Source organism: Aphis gossypii, chromosome 2 (genome assembly GCF_020184175.1).
Source record: "Aphis gossypii isolate Hap1 chromosome 2, ASM2018417v2, whole genome shotgun sequence".
Lineage (NCBI taxonomy): Eukaryota > Metazoa > Arthropoda > Insecta > Hemiptera > Aphididae > Aphis > Aphis gossypii.
The window spans coordinates 63583909-63609095 of NC_065531.1; the positions used below are offsets into that span (position 1 = coordinate 63583909).

The 25187-nt window shown below is 28.1% G+C and overlaps 1 protein-coding gene and 1 long non-coding RNA gene across 2 annotated transcripts in view; one reads left to right on the forward strand and one right to left on the reverse strand.

Annotated features, from left to right (window-relative positions):
- Positions 1-11032: 11032 nt before the first annotated feature.
- LOC114129108 (lutropin-choriogonadotropic hormone receptor-like) overlaps positions 11033-25187 on the reverse strand; it is a 114011-nt gene continuing 99856 nt past the window's right edge. The window contains exons 13-15 of the mRNA XM_050201157.1: positions 23951-24298; positions 18767-18995; positions 11033-13658 (exon numbers count right to left, since the gene is read on the reverse strand). Of these exons, the coding sequence (XP_050057114.1) occupies positions 12725-13658; positions 18767-18995; positions 23951-24298 (1511 nt within the window). The 3' untranslated portion in view covers positions 11033-12724. The remainder of the gene's footprint in view (positions 13659-18766; positions 18996-23950; positions 24299-25187) is intronic.
- Positions 18991-24035, forward strand: LOC126550146 (uncharacterized). The gene is made up of 4 exons (XR_007604192.1): positions 18991-19134; positions 21617-21759; positions 21858-22034; positions 23946-24035. It is a non-coding gene; the product is annotated as an uncharacterized LOC126550146 (long non-coding RNA).

A 25187-nucleotide genomic window follows, 5' to 3' on the forward strand; every position in this document is an offset into this window, starting at 1 on the left:
AATATTGAAGGAAATTATAAATTAATTTAGTCAAAAATAATGTGGAGGAAAACGGTATCTCGTTTTTGGAGGAAAATGGCTACGGCTATTTGTGGAAGACCCACTACAACTCAATTATTATCCCTTAAATAACAATGAATAATACCGGATTTTTTATCGATCGTGATTTTTTATTGTCAATTCCAAATTATATGAAACAAGTGATAAATCTGAATTAAGTGAATTGGGTTAGTTACAACGTTTTATAGTTTATAAAGGTAAGTGGTATTAATGGTAATGTATAAAAATATTATGCTATGAAATATAGATATAGATATAATTTGAAGGATTCATGCACTGAAAAATTGTTGTATTTTAATACATAAAAAAATGTATTTTACAATTTTTGAAATGTTAATTGGAAGTTTTCAAGTGTTTGCTGTACAAAAATTTAGTCTTTAATCATAATTAATACGATTTGAATTGTTTTTGAAAACGAAAACGTATATTGAGGTGAAAAGATGTATTGATGTGTAATTGCGTGAGTATACACAAGAAAACGCAATAAAACCTAAACATTTAGTGTATTCGTACTTAAAACCTTTGATTTTTCAAAATTAAATAAACAATTATTGACAAGTAAAATAAATTGAAAATTAAATGTAAGATAGTGTATTGTTTAACAACTGTTCAGCATTCATCGAAGATAATTTATATGTCATGTTATTGTCTAATTAAATCCAATAAAAATTATAAGTTTAACAAAATGTACCTATCAGTGACAAAATAGTTACATCATAAAAATATTACATAATAAGTTTATGGAACAAAAGTAGAAAATAAATAGTGAATATTATGAAAAGAAAAAAATGGTTTTAAACGTTTAACTTAAAGTAATCGTTATTTGAAAACAAGTTTATCAAACTATATAGGTAAAATTAAATTCAAATACAAATCACATGCATTAATTTTAAAAGTTTATTAATAAAATAATTTCTCCCAAGTATAAAATAACTATTACAAAAATGGTACATAAATTAATATTATAAAATTATTTTTAATAATTATTACATAGAGTTATAGAGTGTATGAATATTTTATTAAGTTAAGTAACTTTTTAAGTTTTAGTAATCGCTATGATTATTTGGTAAACATAAATATTAAAAATATAAGACCTCTTGCTTTTATTTCCAATCCTATTATTGATCCGTCTGTACCCGTCACTTCAATTTCCAAATCTTCTGATATCATATTACTATCAAAATTTCATCCAGACTTTACATCCATTATAAGTCTCCTGTTTTTTTCTTACCACTGTTTTAAACAAAATTAGCTTTTTGGAGAAAATTTAATATCCATTATCTTATCTACTATATTTGTTATAGTAAACTCATTAGTCATTATTGTTTTTTTATTTTCACAGCACCATATCACTTCTTTATAATGATGTCTATATTATGTCATTTTTTCCTGTACAGCTGTAATATCATTTTTGAGTTATAACAATATTTTGTTAAAGGTTGAATTAAAATAATGAACTAGCTAGGTGTACTATACCATATACAATATACCTACTGGCTACTGTGAATTCAACTTTTTTTTAACTATTACATTTATATACATAATATACTTATGTGTATTGTACATATATTAAATAACACCGTATAATCAATAAAAGTTTGTAACATTATTCAAATGATTCATTTGATCGACTTGATAGGAAATTACATTACAAGTTAAATTAAATAAAAACATGATAAATAGTAAATACTAGATTTTTAATTTTTAGTCGCCTTTTCATAAAAACAATGTAACGTTATTTTAAAATGAATTAAGTATAATATAAAAAATATCAACATATTATATTCGGCCACGGAAAACTTGAAACTATAGCAGAGAACAAAGATTTTATTTTCGGTCCGGTCCCTAAATTTTTTACCAGCTACTGGCTCTACTTCAAAGAAAAGTACATACACATCGCACTCAAAACATTGTACATTATATTATGGTTTACGTAAACATACATGCTAACCCAAACGTATTTTAAATAGTGAATACTTTATATTATAGAATAGGATTTGTGTTTTATAAAAGATTTAATCTCATACTTGCAACTAATATCTATCACGTATTACAATCATCTAATATAATATGATTACACAGATTTGCACAGAGAACATGCAAACAAAACAATGTATGGAGGAGGGGTTATTAGTCACAACTAAAATAAATATGAAATTAAAATTAATAATAAATAAAAACAAAACATTTTTCTCATAATACATTGGAGATGGGGGAATTTGAATTCCTTGAAAATTTCCTTTATACGTTCTTAAGACTTTCAGGAATAATTTAAGTTACGTATGGTATACTCCAAGTTATGGTAATAAGCCGATAGTAAAAATAAATTTTGATTACAGAATATTTTTTGTACAATATTTAATAGATTTACTAGAGATAAGTTTATTTTACATAGTTATTTTTACACTGATATCTATATTTTTATTTATTTACATTTTGTATGATCAATTTTTCAAAGAATTTATAGCATTATTGTTTCTTTTGACATGAAATGATTAAAAAAGTAAGTGATCAATGTAAAAATATAAATAACTTTTTATTTTTATTTTTACATGCCATTGATACTTGTCTTGTTCAACAATTTTTCATTAATGTTTATGTAAAATCCTTTATACTGTCAGCACGAAACACGAAAGCTATACGTGCTATTACAAAAATTTCATTGGATAATAATTTTACATGTTTTTATTGCCATGCATAACTGAAGTCAATGTCAAGCATCAAAATATCACAAATAACGTGCAAACGAAACAAAAAAACAAACTTTAACGTACCCAAGTAACAACAGTATTTTAGAAAAGGATTTTCGATCTAATAAGAATGAAAAATCGAAAAAAGTAGAAAATTGTACCTATTATATAAGTCAACTCTTTGTAATATTTATTAATATTTTTTGGTAAAAGATCTATAAATAGGCCCCAACAAAAGTGATATTAGATTTTAAACTAGAATTTAGACATAAATGAACATTATTTTAGTAAAACAATAAATTATTTATTGAATTTATGGTTTTTAACTACTTTTCAAATTTAGAAATTAGGTATATTTTAAGTGAAAATTTATTAAAATATCAAAATTAAGTATTCATATTTAATACTAATTAACATCTTTATACTTTATTATTTATTTTATATGTTTATTATTCATACTTTAAGTATCAATCATTTGTATTGGGTTTTTGTCATACAACATTTTCTGTAAAAAAAAATGTTTATTTTTTACTGTAGTTTAAAAATAAAATATTTTTACAAAGATACAATTATTATTATGTACATTTTAAATCGTTAAAAAAATTAATAATGGTCATCAAAAGTGAAAAGGTGTTTGTTTTTCATGAACAATAAAATTCGGGTTTTTCTATATAATGTTTCGTCTGAATAAATATTGTTATGACGTTATGTTTCATAATTTTGTCGTACCTTTTTGAATGAACTTGTCATTCACTAATATTTTGAATTGAATGCTGTTTCATACATTTTTAAAATAGTATTATGTTTATATATTATTATATTCATATGTAATTATTATTTACATTATTTTAAATAAATTCCGTTGTTAAAGATAATATTATTATTAAAAACATAACCATTTACTTGACATAATTGATAAAAAATTATGAAATATTTAATATATATTTATTATGCACGTCATTACTATAATGAAACGGATTTTACTATCCAAATTTATTACCCACGAGCTCTTTTGGAGTGAGCTTATAGAAAACAATGTTAAATTTAACTATAGTGGCAACATTATCAAACGTTTAAAATAAATGCATCGTTTGCATACCATTTCCTTAAGGTAATAGAAAATTATTAACATTTTTACTGTAAGAGTATATATTTTAGTTTGTTGGACGATCTCTTGAAAGACAAAACTATAAATTCACTTTGTTAAATGTAATGTGACACATATAACTAGCTATCGAAAGAGTAAGTTCTTTATAGTCTAGTTTTCTAAGATAATAGTTAAAACTTACGACTGTTTATAAACGATAAACTTTCTTTCTTCTATATTATTAACAAACTTATTTAGATCTATTTATATCAACCTTTAAACTCTTTACAAATTTTTTACTACCTATACAGTGATCAACGAATGATTATCTACTGTTTTCCATGACCGTGAACTTTTATCACGATATTATAATATACAGAGTGAAAAAAGGATAATGTCCCATGGGAAATTCGTACTCAGTATACTTCGATTAAAGATTGTGTGTTTTTTTTTTGTATTACTCAAAATTGATGTTTTTTTTATTATAACACGAGTTGGCACTCCCTAACATTCCCAGGAACGTTGATTTCCAGAGATTTATGGAAACAGCGGATTCGTTTCCGGCATTACAAAAATTAAAACGTATATTTTATTAATTTATTTAGGTACCTAATTCATGATTTTGAGCTAAAATGATAAAATCAAAAACAAATATAATATAATATCTCATGCATTTGCAAAACTAGTTTTAAAATATTCGTACTATACTCTTTCTACATTTTCACGAAAATTCTCCTTCCATAAAATAAAATAAAATTTAAAGTACATAAAAATACTCAGCGCTTACTTAAAAAATAACTTTTTTCGTGATTATAGAGACATTATTCATATGAACATAGACAAGACTATAGTTTTGATATTCTTACAAAACTCCTACCATAATTATCAAAATTGTATAAATTATATTTCCTAGTAAAAATTAAAAAAACGTTCCGCATCTAAACTTCCTAGAATAGTTTTGAAATTTGCATGAATATTCTCTTCCTGTAAAATGAAGTAAAATTAAAAATATAAGGAAATGGCCATTAATAGATTTCCCCGTATTAACAATAAAAATTAACTTTTTTAATGGGTAATATTAAGTACGATATTCAAGTGTGAACATTCAAGGCTAGTTTTTAAATTGTTTACAAATTTGCTTTACATTCTTTACCCTACAAAATCAAACTTGAAGGGATGAGTGGCCAAAAATACGTTCTTTTTAGTCGTATTTTAGTAAAAATCAAGGTCTTCAAATATTTTTTTTATGAAAACAATGTACACCACGCCCTTCAACATTGCTTTTTTTATATAGATCATTAAGAGTTTTTACTTCTGATCAAAAAAATTAGAGTTAATAGATAATTAAGTTATCATTTGTAATACTTAAAACTAGTATGTATGTAATATTTATTTGCATAACTCCTTCTATGAAAAAATTCTGCTCTCTAGTCTCCCCGGTTAAACTGATAATTACCGCATTTCGATGTTCAGTAAATATATAACTATTACTTTTCGTAAAATTACCATAACTCACAAGTATAATACTTATGTATTTTTATGTATGTATTTTCAATATCACGACTCTATCATTTTATTAGCGATGTAATTAATCTGAACATAATCGATATTCTAAAGAACATCAAATGTTTTTCGGATGTAATTGTTGAGCAAGACATGTGCTAGTATAATATGCACCAAAATAATCACATCAAATAGATTATTCAACGATATATTTTTATTTTTAAAAAAGTAAAAATACGACTTTTACAAAATGTATTGGTTTAATTGAGGTATAATAATGTATTAAAATAGTTAGAAAAGAAATCAACCACTATAACTGTAAACTAAATCGTTGTATTAATTAAATTATAATATGTGCCAATTTTCAACCTATACTATACATACTTATAATATAATATACCTGCTATTAATTATTATTACCTAATTACAAAATATGAAATATGATTCAGGATTATAATTGATGATGTCCAATTAGACATTTCTAAAATAGGACGTTTTCCACTAGTAGATAGAAATATTAAAATATTAATTCTTTAATTATTTATTACCTACTATAGACTGTTATTTTATTTTATTTATCATGTACACTAATATTTTAGTGTAACACCGTAAACCTTTGTGGCACCATGACTACACTTAACTTATCCGCTAAAAATAAACGAACACCTCATAAACAAGGATAAAATAATATACGATTACAAAACATATTGTGGTTATTACTTACTAATATTATGTTTATTATAATTTATAATATTATATAATATTATGCTTAATGATTATAAATTATAATACTTACATAGTTACATATTATAAAACATAATGCATTTATATCATGTTAGAAATATAATTAAGCCATAAACGTAAACATAACTCGTTTATTTACCGACTGAGTCCGGATGTAGCAATTTTAATATTTGATCACTACAGATCAACCCGATTATACTATAATATAATATTAATACGCGGTTGCATGTGTATATAAAAAGGCAAATAAAACGGTCTAGAACCTTCGGAAATTGGATATTATCTTTTACACATTACGTACGCGCGATCAACGTGTTACGATTTACTAGTGAGTACCACACACCAACACAACGTGTATGGGAATGTGCGTACTAATATAATCGGGAGATTTAATTTTCGCAGTCACGATCGTTTTTCTCCCTCGTGAATTTTACGTTTTCTTGACGAACCCTCTCGTGCGAACTGTCGTTATTATTTTACACCGCTACACCTACCAACATATTATATACATGCAATAATCCACAAACATAAAATATACCATATAATATAATCATTTTATTTATAGGATAAGATTTTTTTTTTATAAAGCACAGATTTTTTTTTCACTAGTACTTTTTTTTTTTTTTTCTAATGAATTATGTTTTTAAAACTATATTTCTATAAAAATATTAATTTTTTGCTTTCTAAAATCTCTTCAAATATTAATTCGCTAAGTGTTATAAGTATTATAACGCATACGCAAATGTACAACCGATTTATTAAGTATACCGTATACGCCACAAGTATATAGCTAATATAGCTTAAACCTATATAAGAAATATTAACGCATCCTGACACGTTTGAGATAATATTTTAATTTTAAAATTATGCTTATATAGTACAAAATATATTTATATTATACCGAGTGATTCACCAATCATACTATTTAAGCACGTTTCAATTTAAAAATAAATTCAAGACTTTAATTTTAGATTATTTTCACTACTAAGGGGTGTCCTATCAGTGGTGTCACGTTAATTCTTTTTCTCAAATAAAAATCATGAATATTAAATATTATATTATTACATGAATTTTGAGTTACAAACTTTACAATCGTTTAAGTATGCGACCCATATTGATTTCCAAACTTAAGATTTAAACCACTTTGTATATATAAATATATAACTTGTGCTGACTCAGTTAAGTAAAATAATGACACGATTGACACGATGCTATTCAGATGTTAAATGATGTAGATTGAGTATAATATTTAAATTTTATATTAAATTGTTTAAAGTGCACTGTGCGGAGACGTGGGGGGCGAGTGTCTCTTCTAATTATAACCTTATCAATAAGACTATAAATATTCAAGTACGTAAAATTTGCTTACATTTTTGCACCTCCACCTAATTTCATTTCTTGATTCAAGCGCTGAATTATTAATAGAGTTATACATACCTACTCGATAGGTATGTGCATTTATGAAGTTGAGTATCGGCTCGTTACATATTCGGTATTATAGGATTTAACATAACGCACTATGCCGGAAGTTCCTAGAATCGCATACATATTATATAAATATTCAAAAATTATTGTTTTGGGGTAATGGTCTGTGGTTCTGAGGGTGTGAATTCTCGTGAATTTTTTTGCCACCACTACCGGAAATAGCGTTGTCGTTACTGCAGTGACGGTAAATCACACGACGGTCCGGGCCGACCGCTTATCCCGGAAACGTGTGTTTCGCGCATGAAACACTTGGAGAGGCGGAGATTGCGTGTGCGAGTAAAACTTTTGCCATACGCGATTTGTCGGGGCAAAACGGAAGTAACGGTAGTGGTGGTACACAGGTATGTTAAATTCATTATAGACCTATCGTTGTATTTATTATATGTACTGTTTTCGATTATCTATATAGTATATATCAGGGGTGGCCACTAACCTTAAATTTGGAACCGTAAATTTATAAAGTTAATTCAAGGTGAGCCACATTGTAAAGCAATGTTTATAAAATGAAGATACATTTTTCATTTTTAATTAAATGAAGGAACATTTATTTACATTTAATTTTAGTCTAAGTTTGGTTCAAGAGCCGCATGATATTGATTTAGGAGCCGAATGCGGCTCACGAGACTCGTTGTGGCCACTTCTGGTATATATTATAATGAATTAAAAATGGTCGTGACCACAACACAGAAATAGTTAATATAATAATATTAAATGTAAATGTGCTCAACCTTTAAGTATACATACTAAAACAATCCTTCATCCTTTAAATAAATAGCACCAATTAATAATTGATGAATTAAATTAAATTTTTTTTCGCACTCACCATAAAGCAACCGCTTTACTCACGAATGATACAGATCATTGCTACTGCAGTCATAGGAATTTTCCTGAATACACTAGAGCTCTTTCGAAATGATTTAGTATTTTATATTTTCCAGCTGCTTTATACGCATATGATATAGTATAAATCAATAGATGTATATCTGTAGCGTACTAGCGTTACAGTGGTTTATGACGCGTCCGTATAATAAATAAATGATAAAGGAAAAAAAAACCGTAAAAGAAGAAAACACCGTATTTGTGTTTATTTTATAAGTGTATTTATATTATTATTATAGCCACGTAACACGCAACATCCCTAGCTCTATTTCGAATATTATTAGGTGCACTGCGGCTGAAAACAAAAACTGGGCGCATAATAAAAAAAAAATGTTTACGATTGTTTTTTCTATACGCTCTCGAAGAAGCGTATCATTTCTAGGGATCGAATGTTTTGATTTTCGGTTGAAATAATTCTCCGTTATTCTATAATATTATATAGTATAATAATATATTACATAGAACCATAAGAATATAATACGGTTTTGTTTGTGTGTGTATTATAAAGCGAACAACCAAACGGATTTTGAAATAGCCAACGTTTAAGCGCACGTAGTAAATCGAAGGTTTATAGCTACGTCGTATCGTCCTTTTCTAAGGATTTCGCGTATATATTCCCCCAATAAGAATACGGGATTTACTCAGATCGCAATAATTAAACCGGAGTGTATTATATTCACTACTGTAGACCGTTTACAGACGATAAATCGGCCGAGAAACTTGGACCATAATCAAATAGATAACGTACCTATATGAAACCCTCACGGGGTGAACTGGTTTTATTGTTAATTAAAAACTTGAAATGATAATGTGTTCTAAACGGGTAAACCGTTAAACGAAGACAGTATAAACTATATAATAATATAATATAGCCTATAACATTATATATTATAATATACATTATTATAACATTCCACGAATGTTGTGATAAAATACGCGTATGTAATCCTTGAAGGACAAAAAGTCTTATGTAAATGTATATGTGCATAATATGTCTACCTAAAAATCGATACTTACTCAAAGATTTGTTTGCTTTATGTGTTTTACTTGCCGCGTAAATGTATAAACCAATATTAACCGTTTTAATTGTTTAAACTTTAAAACCGATTATTATATCATTATTTCAATTGGATAACGGTAAAGTCGTATATGTAATAAAAATAAACCATTACAGTTTTAATATTTAAGTTCTCATCTAATTGAATTTGAAACATAACATGTTCAATTAAATGTAAACATCCAATTAGGCAATCGTATTGATATACTATTATACGTGTGTAGAGTAGTTGTACCTACACTTGTTCAATACGTTATCGTGAATTTGTTTAATAATTTATATTCGTTGGTTTACTTTCAACGATAATATTCTGAGTATCGTTGAGCTAATATTATACAAAAATTAAATATGTATATTGCTATCAATATAAATAAAAATGAAATACTGTTCGTTAGGAATCGCATCGATTGAGAACGACTTGACTGTTCTGGCTTATTAAAAAAAAAAATGTTCAAGTATAGCTTTTACAGAAAAAAAAAAATGGAAAAGTTTCCGAAAAATTAGAAAATATGAGAAAAACTGAAAGTGCTTTTTCCACTAGATTTTTATTTGAGATCGCGAAAATATGCATGGACTTTCTAAAATTTGACATACTCGTACAGAGTTTTGATTACAACACTATACTATGGTTTAATATTTAATCATGATATATTTACTTTTTACAGTTAAATACTTTGTTGATAAGTTTACATAAATCGTATATTTGCTATGAAGATACTTTATTTATAAATTTAAATTAGCTATTCACAAATTTAAAAAACGATCAGTATCAAAATTTTTGAAATTTGGACAGTACAACGTCTGTAAAGAATGCTAATATTTAATATAATTTTAATATTAAACTAATTTAATAACTTTGAAGACTTTTCGTGGTTTGCTGATTGTATGTATTAAAATTACCTATATTATGATTATAAATCGTGATATTTTTCTAGGCGGAGCATAATATTTATTTACATTTAAGCTCTTGAAAACTAATAATTATAACTAGGTGATAAATAATATTTATCTTCCTTAAAATGAATATTAATATAACTATTGTGAATGTCAGCTAAAATTTCACATAATATATTCTGTAGATATATATTAATAAATAACGTATAGTATAATATATAAACGTAGGTACTCATTTTTCAATGTATACAATCAATCGGATATTCAATCATATTTTAATATTATTTATACAAATCTCATAATCATAATTACTGCAATAATTGAATTATGTATGTTTTTTCGAATTGTAACAATCAACACCAATAAATATTTTTGTTAATTTCACAAACTCATCATTGTGTGATATCGATTTCTTTATATTTATATTGATCTTATAGCATACATTCTCTTGAATTGTTTACAAGAACTATTAAAAAAACAACTTACCATGGAAATCGGCCGGTGTTCTGGTTCTCTGTTTTTTTTTCCTATAATAATGATGTAAATGTGCATTATAATAAGTGAATATAATGTCCATTGTATATTATAACAAAATAAGACAGCACGAAGTAATATCATATTATTAGAAAAATAAGTATCGTTGATATAGGTTTATAAGGTTATTTATTTTATAAATTGTTTTTGAAACATTAAAAAAAAGTAAACTAAACAATACACACTTGGGGTAGCAACTTAAATTTATCAACACCTTAAATATATCGTAATAGTGTACAGACAACAACTATAGTCAAACAGTTATTAAATTATTTTTTCAACGAAAACAATTATAGGTACATGAATATCGTAAATTTTAAAAACAATATAATAATATTATGGTACATAGACATTTTAACATTACATATGGCTAAGATACTTAATAACTAAAGTTGTCAATATTCTATACATGACTTTTTGAAATTGTTTAAACACTCTATATACTGTATAATATTATATGTGCAAAGTATATAATATACAACTATAATTATTATTATATTAAACCATACAATCTTAATTATTATTAATTATATTGACTAATTAACTTTTCACGACATGCTTCGCTTAACGAAAACATACTCTCTAATATCTACATGTCTTATATTATATATATATATATATATATATTATATGTGTACAAGAATGGGCATTACAAATTAAATTACTTTTAACTAAGTTTTATAAAGAGTTACATTTTTTTAAATGTATCTTCTAATTTAACGAGTTTAAATTTATCCCGTGATATGTGGTTAATAGTTACTAAACATTTAATTAACTGTATAGTCATGTTAAGATAATCTCATTCATAATAGGTATGAACATTTAAAATAATATGTTTTATTTTGTGTAAGTTACAGTTTTTACGTATAAAAAACAAAAATTGTTATGTACATTGTACGTATATAATAATATTTACAGTACTCCTATATTTAAATATGGACCAAATAAACTTTAATTTATACGAATAAATACAAGTTATTACAACATTTTATGGAAAATTCCATTGTAACACAAACAAATTAATTTAAAATAATTCGATTGAATAACACCTTCAGATAATTGATTACTCAGCCGAAATTTAAACAAGCGAAAGCGAATAGCGATCGTTTGAAAATGTAATCTATAAATAATTCATATAACTTCTATAAGTATAGAATTTATCATTTAATGACGGCTTCTCTTTCTGTTAATGAATTATTATGTGTATTAAATCGTGTTTTTCTTTGTGTATAATATGGTTTTATCAATCGAATTTATTTTGCATAGGTTTTAAACCTAATGGATTTTTAATCCATTCTAGGTTACTCAAGTTATACTGTTCTTCCTATTAAAATCGTAAAAATTACGAGTTAAAAATAAATCAAATTAACTTTTAAGTTACATATTTATCTCTACTTGATGTATACCTAATAAGTTGAAACAAGTTAAAAAAGGAATTAATAGTTAATTCGCCTAGCCTCGTATATCGTTATATATATATATATATAAATATTAGGTATACTTACCTAAACTTAAATCCACCACTCGCAGCTGGGTCAAAAAAGGGGAATTGTTTTTTTTTTTTTTTACAAAAGCCAGTGGTTTTATAATGATAGGTTATAATATCATAATATCATCTCATTAGTAAAACACACGATGGACGAAACTCGTGCAAAAGATCTGCAGGTGCGCCCGAGTGACGTCGGCGATTACGAAATCGTTGTCATCCTAACGTTTTGGCGAAAACGCATTATATCCGCTTTTGGCTTTGGCGATGGCTCCGGATCGATGCGGCCGATCGTCTGAAACGCGTTACTCGCCGCACCCGTCACGCGATCTCTGCCGCAGTTGCACCGAAATGACCGACACGGAATCTTCGTCGTCGTCGTCGCCGCCGCCGTCGTGCAGAGGCATCAGTTCCAAGTTCTGTTGCAGTGGCGTCATCAGCGACGACGGCTGCTGCACCGGCGACGGCGTGTGCGGCGGCGAGTGCGCCCGGCGCGCCGCGTACTCGGCTGCGTTGCAGTTGAGCTGCTCCTGGAGCGGCGTCAGCGACCCGGGCCGGCACGCGACCACCGAGTCGACGGACGTGACGGTGGTCATCACCGAACCGCGGTGATGGTTACCCCCTCCGCCCCCGCCGCCGCTCTGTCCCGCGTCGTCGTACCCGCCGCCCCCGCCTCCGCCGCACTCGTCGCCCCCGCCGCCGCCTCCGCCGCAGCCGCCGCCCCCGCCCCCGTAGCCCCGGCGGTCCCGGTGCCGCTGCGCGTCGTTGCAGTGGGCCTTGCGGCGCCCGCACGGCACCGGGCCCGTCCCCTTGTACTCGTCCGCCCGGCGGCTGCACACGCCGAACCGGCTGAGCAACACGAACAGGTCGCGGCGGTACTGTTGCGTGAGCAGCGCGTACAGGTACGGGTTCGCGCACGAGTTCAGCGGGTAGAAGAACACCAGCAGGATCTTGGTCTTGGGCACGTCGATGAGCGGGTAACCGGCGAGCGCGGTCAGCCCGAAGAACGCCACGGGCGCCCAGCACGCGAAGTCGGTGAACACCAGCAGGGCCATGCGCTTGGCCACCGTCATGTCGGACCGGGCCACCGACGCCACCGCTTCCCGGCCGCCCCTGATGGACGCGTACATTTTGGCGTAACACGCGCATATCAACACGAACGCCATGCCGTTGAACGTCAGCAGGGAGAACAAGTAAACCTTGTCGGCGAACGTCGAGTTATCCATGGGCAAGCAAATGCTGAAAAAAACGCGACGATAATAAATAATATTATTATTACGGTCGTTACGCGGTAGGCGCTTCTTAAGTAGGTAGGTAACAGTTTAAAATTGAAAAACTTGACTCGAAAAACGACGATCGTCATAGGCTACGCGTAAGATGGTTTCGTGATAAATATAGCCGACAGAGGAAAAGGGAACATATTATTATTATATTTCTATAGGACAATAATTTGGTTCTCGTTTGGTGCGAGGGAAACAACTCTTATAATATGTTTACTGCAGGAGTGCAATGTAAGAAAATTAACCTCGTTTATCAAAAGTTTTCTGAAACAGTTTAAATTAGCAGCAGCTTGTCTTCGATTTGAAATAGAAAGTAGATTTTAAGCTTTTTGATAGTAGTCGCGAGGAGAGAAAACCACTTTGAGGATATATAATGCAAAACTTAGAAATTTACGTTGATCTCTTTTCGACATTCGAGTGTTACTCTGTCGTTGATGGCGGATAGTTCTCAATTGACAGAACCATATTCAATTATATAGGCTATCTAATGAATACAGAGAGTTTTTGATGAAGAACATATACAATTAAATTAAATTCGGAGAACATTCGTTGGATAAATTTTATTCATGCCAATATTGTTATCAATATTAAAATTAAATTATAAACTATAACGTATATATAGTAGCTAAATTCATAACATTAATTTGAAAGCATCATTAGTAATAATTATAGCTTATTAAAAGACATAATTAAAATAACAATTTTTAATTCTTATATTTATCAAATGAATAATAGTGCTTTGTGCATAAAAATATGATGGTCGTTAATTAGTAATAAATTGTTAACTTATCAAAGTACATAAGCTCATTTATCCACTCTCTTATTATATATAGGTTCGCTTAGTATACTATTTCGTATGGACGGGTATTACCTTTAATTTAACATAATTTTACACCACGTTAATCCTTTTTATATACTATAAACAAATTTAAGGAATGTCATATTTATTGAAATTTATAATTATTTCTTAATATTATAGATATTATCTTCATATCTAAATAACTAATTATCGGTTAATTGTAGATATTATTGTCTATTAGCCTGATTCAAAGATAGGTCATTATTAGTTTATACGTAGGAAAGTGCAACTGCAGCAGATAGTATACTACCAATATATTTAAGGTATAATTAATATTCAATGTAAAAATGTCTGAAAATAGGTACGTATGTAGTGAAAAAGTCAGAGGAATATACTACAGATAAATAAAAAATTTATTGAGTTATATCTAAAGCTGTATAGTAGTGCCTTCTGTAAGCTAATTTTATTTAAATTCAAATATTTATTTTCGTATAAAATAATTACAAGAAACGCCTTCATGTTATTGAAGCTTTCAACGATCTTGACTCTCATACGACATAATATAAAAATAATTTTATATTAATAAAAGGCATTGTATTTGTGTTATAAGCGATTTACAACTAAGTTTATAATACTTATATACTTCTGGAATTCGGTACGTAGGTTTAAGTAATCATATTATAGCTAAGAATGTGCATCTCAAAGCCAAATTTTTAAATTTTACATTTTAAAGAGGGACTCCCACAGGGATTTGTAGTTTCATAAAAAAAACGTATATTTTTTGTTTTTATATGGTTGTCATTTGACACAGAATAAAATAGTTATTATAATTGGATATATAAACCTTTTGATATTTCACGTTTGGTTAAGACCACCCAAATTAATGTGTTAAAAATATGTGTAGTTTACATTTAACAGGGTTAATTTACTGGCATTATTTAATTTGTCATGGATAATGCTGCGTAGGATCATCTATTATAATAAATATATCTATTATACAAAGTCAAAGGTATAAACCGGATGACCCTTATGTAAATTCACAATTTTTGGCTAATTTTCATAAAATTGTCTTCAATAAATTCAGTAAGATGCACAGTGACACATAATATTTACCTTTTATTGTTTACTTTTTACTTTTTAACACATTTAAAAATTAAATATATAGTTGACTCACTAAAAAATATAATTTAAAAAATTATATTTTGTTGCTATAATAATATAGGTACAGAAAATAAAATAAGTAGTTAAGTATGATTAATTTGATATAATTTTAGACCTATATTTTATATTTTATAACCCAAATAACGTGTTCAAAACCTGTGTGGTTTATATTTAACGGAATCTAAAAAGGAATAAACCTACTGGCATTTAATTTGTCACTTGAAATGTCGATTTATATCATAGTAGAAAGTTACTGTCTCCAAATTCTCAAGTACTTAATTTTTTTTCAAGGAGAACGGCATACCAGAGATCACTATTATCTTTAGAGGGGAGTACTTTAGATCGTTCGCGAGATATCTGGGGTTAAAACGCTTGTCTTTGCAGATGGTTTTTAGACGTTTGGTTTTTCTCGAATTTCTAAAAAATACCATGGGAAAAACTTACTCATGTGTCGGGTGAAATCGGAATCAAAGATTCTGTAAGCTAGATAATGGTGCATATTACACCCTTTTGGAGTGTACGAAACAATAATATGCAAATTCGACCTTAATAACCACTGAGCGCTTTTATTCATCGGTTATATGTTATATACGTCGCCGCCGCCGCTTACTCGGCGTCACCATAGCTATAATATTATTATTTTACGTTGTCGTAAGTGTAAGTTGGCACTTTGTGAAAAACTAATTATATAAAATTTAATGTTTGTTTTATTTGGAAATCGATTAAAAATTAACAGCGTTTTGAACTTATACAATATTTAATAACGTTATGTTCCACACCAGCAGTGTAGTAAAAATTAGAAAACGTTAAAAACCAATTACTTTCGTCAGTTAAGTAAGTACTGGCTAAAAACTAAATATATATAAATTAAAAAATTATTAATGAAACTATAACTTAACGTGATTTTATCAAAAAATACGCATTTCAGTTTTACCCTAACACCCCATATAATAATGTATTTATACTTATAGATATTCGATTGCGTCATCGTTTTTCGAAAAAAATTGACGTGACTTGCAAGTCGCAATCATCGTTACACTTGAGCATGTCCAACCATCGTATAATGAATCGCGTCATTTTTATTCGTTCTGGAAAGCGTACTTAAGACGCACAAAGCCCATTAAAATAAATTTAATTCGACACAAAAAGAGATGATTTTTATTTTAAATAATACGTTTACGTTTACATTATTTTGAAATAATAAGACAAAAATCGCCCTTTAGCTGGCAATTATAAGAAACAAAAAAGACATTTTTATGATTTGTTAGTTTGAAACGGTACCTACGTGAAATATCAAAATTTGGCAATCGTAGTCGATTCGATTTACCACGTTGGGATCAAAATAAACGAGTAGGTAGTCTGTGTGTGCTAAAATTTTTCTCGTTAAAAATGTCGGCCAAGATGATAACTATTAACAATTTTAGCGATATACGGACGTGGTCCGAGATATATTTTTCTCTCGAGATTTTATTCGTCGTAAATCGAATCCCCTCAGCCTTGGATTTATGTTCATATTTGGCTTGTGGGTAGTAAAAAAACACACACATATGAAATAATATATCAAATATCACAATACAACAGGGTTGTGTATATTAGCAATTCTAATGGAATGAAATCGTTTGCTATTGTCAGAATAGGTTTCTGTGGAAAAAAACAATCATCCCATAGCTTATAAATTCGTAAAGGTATAAATTATATTGACATATAATATTAAAATCCCATGATTATTATATTTTTAGCACATTTAATAGAATATTATAGTAGAGGACAAACAATTTTTGAAATACTTTAATTTCCATCTTATTTTAAAGAAAAAGGAGAATATACAGTACATAGGTAGTACTGTAGTTTGTACGAGTATTGATTATTAAAAAATACTAAAATAAATTGAAAATGATTCCTACTCTTGAAAGTATAGGTGTGTTATTTTAATGAGATGACTAATTTATTGTTCGATACTTTATGAAATGGAAGGTGCATCTCACAATATAATATATTAGTATAATAATCGTCATACTGCATATATATTTGTAATTGATAAAAACACTTAAAATTGAAAAAAAAATACTAATGTTTTTTAAAGTTAAACGATTTTTTCAGTTATTTTAATTAAAGTGGAGGCATATATCTATGGTGAACTGATTAATATAAATAAATATATATATATATAGAACCTAAGACCTAATCTTATTTTAAATACTTAAAGTGGTCGTATAAAATAATGAATGTTTTGAACTATACATCAGGCTGTGTACCTGTCTAAAATGTATATATTATGTTAGGATATAAAATCAAACGAAAAGCTTCCACAACAACAATTTGAGATACAAGTACACTTTTGACGATTATTTTATACATATTATTAGAAATTATGATTTATTATGAAGTATATAAGTTGAAACAAAGTTTTTATATATTTTCAAATTGTATAACAAAATATTATAGAGCTATGTGTTTTTACTTGGGTTTACTACCAAGTTGAACAATCCGTTTTCGAAATAATATAATTTTATCTATAAAAAATAAAAATAAGGTAAAATATAAATATTTTTATTATGGTTTGTTTTTTAGATTCGATTTCTAGAAACTATTGATTTTATAATATTTATATTTCTTTATCGGAATATAATCCTGAGAAAATATTTAAAAAATATTTAATGCACATTACAATTTTTACAAAATTTTATAGAAAGTAATATAATTATTATTTGGTGATTTATTTTATAAAATATAAAATGATGTAAATTTTTTTAACAATTAACTTTAATTTGTAATTAACAAATTAAAATTAAAATTTCATAAAGGTACGTTTTTCGTGTAAAAGAATTATTGCGAAAAAATTTTTTGCCATGTAAAAAAAAAAAACTATGTATTTTCAAATTATATCAACATTATCTAAGAAATGTACAACATAATATCTCTTTATACATTTCAAATAGTCGAATTTGTGAAACAGCCTTACAGCATACTTGTTCTCATCTATTTTTTGATTCATAAAAGAAGGCATTTTTCATAATTTATTATTCAATAAACTTGCCACTTGGTATACGGCTTAACCATTCTCAATGTCCCATCTAGGTGTATCTACGGTTGAGTTTTTATCTCACCTGGTCTTCGAGTAACCGCTGGTGCCCATCAGTGGCAACGCACCCATAACCAGCGAGAACAGCCAACCGACAGCCATTATGTTGACGGAAGCGCCGAGCTTGAGCCGACGATTCAGGTGTATGGCGTAAGTGATAGTGTACCAACGTTCACCGGTGATAATCATCAACGTAAACACGGACAGCATGCACGAAAACACTGTCAGGAAACCAGCGACTTTGCAACCAATACCTGTATAATTATAAATTACACAGTTACCGCAGAGTTGAAGACTTGAGGTTATGATTTATGATATAAAAAAAAAAAAAAACAACGGAGGGTTTTTTGTGTGATTTCTTTACGTTTAATCGCAAGTAACTAAGTACCTATCGTGAGTATTTATGACATGAATTACTTATACATTATTATAGTAACTTAGTACTGTCCTTTTTATACTTAAGATCGTATTATAAATTATATTACCATGTATCTAATTTTATTGGTTAAGCGATCTACCAATTAATTAACTTAAGTATTAATATATATTATTGTGTGTATATATAACTATTAAATTACGAATATGACTGTATGACAGCAAATAGTTATTATAGTTTCGCTGGGTTTTATTCGATTGAAAGCAATCGACGAGAAAAATATTATTATATTTACTACCACGCGTTGGTACATTGTCTGGTTCAATATATTATTACTCCAAGTACATACCATAAATCTTATTTCGTTTAATCTTCTATATTATTAGTCTATAATAAAAAAACAACTAGAAATTCAAGAATACGAGTGAATCGAAATTATATTATTTATTTCACATACGTACAATTTTTGTAAATTCACTTCGGCGTTACCGTACATATATATATTTGTTTTATATTATTGTCCAATCACTACTATATTATAAGTATATACATAGACTCGTAATACTTTTCATAGTACAACCAATATTTCAGTAGGTACAAAAAATCGTAATGATCGCAGACTCATAACGTTTGTCCGAACTATGTACTTGTTTATCGACCTACCGTTGACCTTTCAATTAGTAGTTAATTGTAACCTTGTAGAATAATACTATTTTTTTTTATCCTGAACATGTTGCACAAAATATATATATTATAAATATTGATTTAAAACGAGTAAACCAAAATTTGTTTCCTATTTTGTGTCAGAATCACAAAGAACTGCGTGGTGAACTTTGATGTGATCTTTTTTCCTCATAAAAAAAGTCAATTACTAAAAATAATTAAATTTTGTTTTCAAACATCACACGGAATACTGATGGTATCTTCTATGGCTATACACAATTATCTGAACAGCTATATCGGTTGGCACATAATTAACTTATGTTAAATACCATATGTTAAAAAGAATTACAGAAAATTAAAATAAATTGTAGAATTATAGTTATACTAGAGATAACATACGTGTGAAAACTTAAAAATAAAAAATAAGTACATGACTTCAATAGTTAAGTAATAATTATTCTATAAAATGCTATATATGCTAGTAATATAAATTATAATGAGAATTAATAAGAACCTATAAATTTAAATTATATAATATTTTGCACAGGCAATTAATTAAAGTTAATAATTCATATTGATTATATATTAGTTGTAATAATGATGACACATAGTATTTTATTTAAAAAGTTATATTTATTTAATTTTATTAATTTTAATACTATTTTTATTGATGTAGGTGGTAAAAAAATATGAAATAATGTAATATAACAACAATTAATTTGTAAAAAGAAACAAATAGAATGGCACGATTGGCACAAATGATATAAGTTATGTCTAGTTAATTTGAAAACAATTTATAATGTTCACTCGCATGAAATGTATGAAACAGATAGTTTTTAGATAAATAAATCTATTTAACAATAATCTAACCTGCAGTTATACATTGATAATAATAATATAATATTATGTTTATTAAAATTAACAATCGAAACATAATAACAGATATCAACTCATTTTTACATACTTGAACGTATAATCGAATTTAGCGGTAATCAAAAAAAAAAAAAAAACCATTAAACAATCTAACTGTCATAACTTTAAATACTTATGAATTATACACCAAGGATTTAATTACTTCTAAGTCTTCTGAAATTTTTCTTTTTTTAGTTGAATTTCAATACTTCGGTGCTAAAGTGAAGCCCTTCTATAGCCCAAACCATAGGAATGTGGGAAATTAAATGTGTTCGCTATTGAGAGTTAGTTTCCTATTAAGAGGTGTCAAACAATACATATTATAACCTATAATTGAGTACATACTACATATATATTTTATGTGCAGACTATTTTCCACGTATATCTTTTATATACGCACAAAGTACGGCGTCCGCTTATGTAGTAGCTATGTGCAGAGCACAACGACGCGACGGTGTACGATAAGGCACCGAGTTGTGCTATAAAGTGGCATTTATGGCGTTTAGTTATTGCCGTTTTAAAGGACGAGGACGAATTTAACGTTTTTAATGTCCTTTTACACAACTAAACGTCCTATATTGTATAAACCGTCGTTATCAATGTTAATAACCCGAACAACTGCATTGTGTATAAGTATAATATTGTATTGTACCTTGGTGGTGATTTAGCTGACTAGTTAAACTGGGAAATTGATTTTTTTTTTTTAATTTATATAAATGGATACAATTCAACTAATAAAAAAAGATAGTAAATTTTTTAATAAGAAATTGTATGATGAATAACACTCAAATGAAATATTATAGTATTGGATAAAAGCGTGACCGAATGGTTTCAGTATTCAATGTTTTCATTGTATTATATTAATATGCTCGTACTATATTATTTACTGTATAGACACTATTATAATTACATGAACTTTTTTAGGGTTTCGAGTTGAGGATTTTAAAGAGTTTTTTATACGTATACATAGAGAATATACGCGATATTGTCACAAACAACTGTCATGCAGACAGTAAGTGGTATGAATGTATTGAACTTTGGAAATTTGCAATATAAAATAGCAACAAGTATATATACCTATATTAAACATACGCAAACTAATAAATATCGTGACAATCATCGTCACCCATTTAATATGCGATGAGTTTTGTTTTTTAATTTAAAGCAATGACGTATAAAATAAATGTATAATTGTATGATGTACACCAGAGGCGGCCAAACGATCGGCAGTGGACAATTTTAAAGTCGATCATATAAAAATATATTATTAGTCAATATCATTGAACCAGAATACCGAGCTACATTTTCCGATGACCATTTAGAGTAGTGTCTTAGTTTTGCAGTCAGTAACTATTTTTCAGATTATAATTAACTTTCCTATAATATGCAATGTCAAATATTATTTAAAATTACAGAATTTTTAAATTTTATTTTGAAAGTCTAATACAAAATCAAATAACAATAAAACATAAAACCGATATGTCATACCCATAAAAATATTATCCTCTAGTTTTTGTAATAAGTGATTTTTCTCAAATTACTAAAAAATAATAAAAAGAAAACGATTTTAGGTAAAAGAGTTTTATCTATGCTGCGCGTGGGTATGAGATAGAAAACAAATATTGCTCTGGCATCCTTTTAACGTGTGTTAATTATTAATTAATTTATAATTAGATTTTAAAAATTAATTGTAAAATACATTTTAATTCTATTATTTATACAAATATGTTTTTTAATAATTATAGGTCAAAGATACTTAATAATAAAAATAAAAAATTATCGAAGTCACGGTATTCAAAGAAAAAATATGTTTTTAGTAGATCTCTATCAAAAATAGTTTAACCACTTCTCGTGTATACAATCAAATCGTTTTCGATTACACTATTCCACCTTGTTTTTGTACAGCAAACTTACTCACCAATGAAACAATTTATTTGTCGTGACTCAAAGTTAACGGTGTATTATTTTATTTTTGTAATTAAACTGGCTGTATAGTATAATATACTCGGAAAAGTTATGTAGTATCGCGTAGCACATCTGGTGAAAAGTTTGTACAACTTGTTACATCTCGTTGTTTTTGATCGACGAATATCGTTCAATTAATATGTCCGATAATAATACCTTTGAATTTCAAAGTGCACGAGTAACAAACTCTCTGAATTAATTTGATCAACTAAACAGATACGATATTTTACGGCACGGGATGTCCCACGGGGTCATAGTGATTATAACATCATATATTTTAATAACATAATTATAAATAAATCAGATGCATGTTTTTTTTTACGTTGTTTTCGTTTTCATCCACATTAATTGTTGAATTTTTCTTTTTTATTTGAGGTTTTTAAACAGCAAATCGAATTTTTATCATTATGATTTTTAGGTTTTTCAATTTATTTTTAAAGGCAACAGTCAACACACGTTTTTAAATTCTAAATTTTGAGTTCTCGATGTTCTTATATTATTTTATTTATTCGTATCAAAAATTAGCCCTAAAGATTCGAGGAATAATATGTTGTAAATAATAATACACCAAAAAGATAATATACAATAATACAAAGATAGATATACAAAATAGTTAAGAATTTAAAAAATCTGCATATACCATGTACAATGATATTGGTCTTTGGAAGTAATTTGTTATTAACTTCAATTATTTTAGTTTAAAATTTCAATGCTTATGAATAAATAATGGTTTAATAGTCATAGTATACCTATCTATAATCTATGATATTTCTAAAACAAATATTCACAGTAAACAGATTAAAATTTAGTGAAACCATAAAAATAAAACACTAAACAGTTACAATTAAATAAGAAAAGGTTATGTTGGCCATAAGCATAAAACATGAATAAAACGCAATCCAAAAGGTTAAAAATAAGTATCTCTTAATCATCAATACATTTTACAAAATTAATGTGTATTAAACTTTAAATTTGAAGTTCACAGTTTTTAAGTAGGTAGTTTAATTTGGAAATTTTTTAAAATTTGTAAAACACATATATATACGATAGGTATCTACTTAACGTCAACCCAACTCCACTATTGTTGTTTTTATAAAGTTATGGATGAAGGCAATTCCCTTAAACGCGTGTAAAAATTAAAAAGCTGTAAGTAGAATCCTTCCGCTTACTATAGGTACAACTCTCGGTCAAAATAAAACTATTTTTCATTCTTATATGTATTTTATGCAATTTATTTTTGTAAACTTTTATGTCGCATGTGAAACATAACATAAATAATATTTATTAGATTACCTCTCTGCCAGAATATGGCGTGATTGAAGTAATGTCCGATCGATCGAGCGTCCATAACGGCGATCAGTAACAGGTAGAGGCCCATGCAAAAGTCAGCCAGTGCCAAGTTGCACATGAGGAACTTGGGGACAGTCAATCGGAACCGACTGCTCAGCAACACGAACAACACGGCCATGTTTCCTAACAAAGCGGCCACAGCCACGATCCACACGGCCACCCGTAATGTCCAGTTTCCCATTAGATCCTCGCACGGGTTAAACGCATCCGGTTCCGGGTAACACTTGACTTCTAGATAGTTTTTCGAAACGTTTCCGCAAATCACGTCAACTTTAGTACCGATTGTCACGTCTGCATAAAAAAATTTGGTCAGTCGATATTAACGAAATTATCTATCGGTTGCTGATTTAATTTTTTGACGGTACAGTGGTTAAGTGTGGTGTATATATAATAGTACATTTTGTTTAACTAAACCCTCTAATTATAGAGAGTAATATTTTGTTTTATTAAAGTTATTAAATCATTTTAATTCACTCTGCTAAAAACAATACGTTTTAAGAAAAAAAATGTCAAACTTTTACTATTTTTATTATTGATTTCAATGTACCAAATTTATTTATTTTTTACAGTATAATATTTTCACCTAATTTTTGTACTCCTGATATTATATGGTATTTTACTGAGTATAATATATTTAACTGTGCCTAGTAAATATCGAATAGGTTATAATTATTAAAAAATTTAAGTTTAGATAAGCTGAGATATAAGATAAATATTTCCAAAATATTACCTGTTTGAAACTCAAGATTCTAAACTTAAATGATGAAATAATAATATTTAAAATGTTTTCAGAAAAAAGTTTAGTGTAGTATTATAATATAGTATTATATTATATAGGTGATTTCAATTTAATTAATGAAAAATCGGTGTTAAAAAATAAATAGGTACATCATTTGATCTTCAATATATTTTTCAATGATGCATGATAAAAAGAAAAAAAGAGAAAACGATGGTCTATTTAAAAGACTTTATCTATAATAAATATTTATCATATTTTATATGTGTAAAGATTTATTCGATAACGCGTGACGTTAATATACTGTCACTGTCATAAACTGAAATTCATAATTATTTATCACTGAACAATGTTCGTTTGGGGTTTAGTTGGAAAATAATTGAAATGTGTTATTGGACACAATTCAACTTTATTATTTGAATGCATTAATTTATTATTTAATCG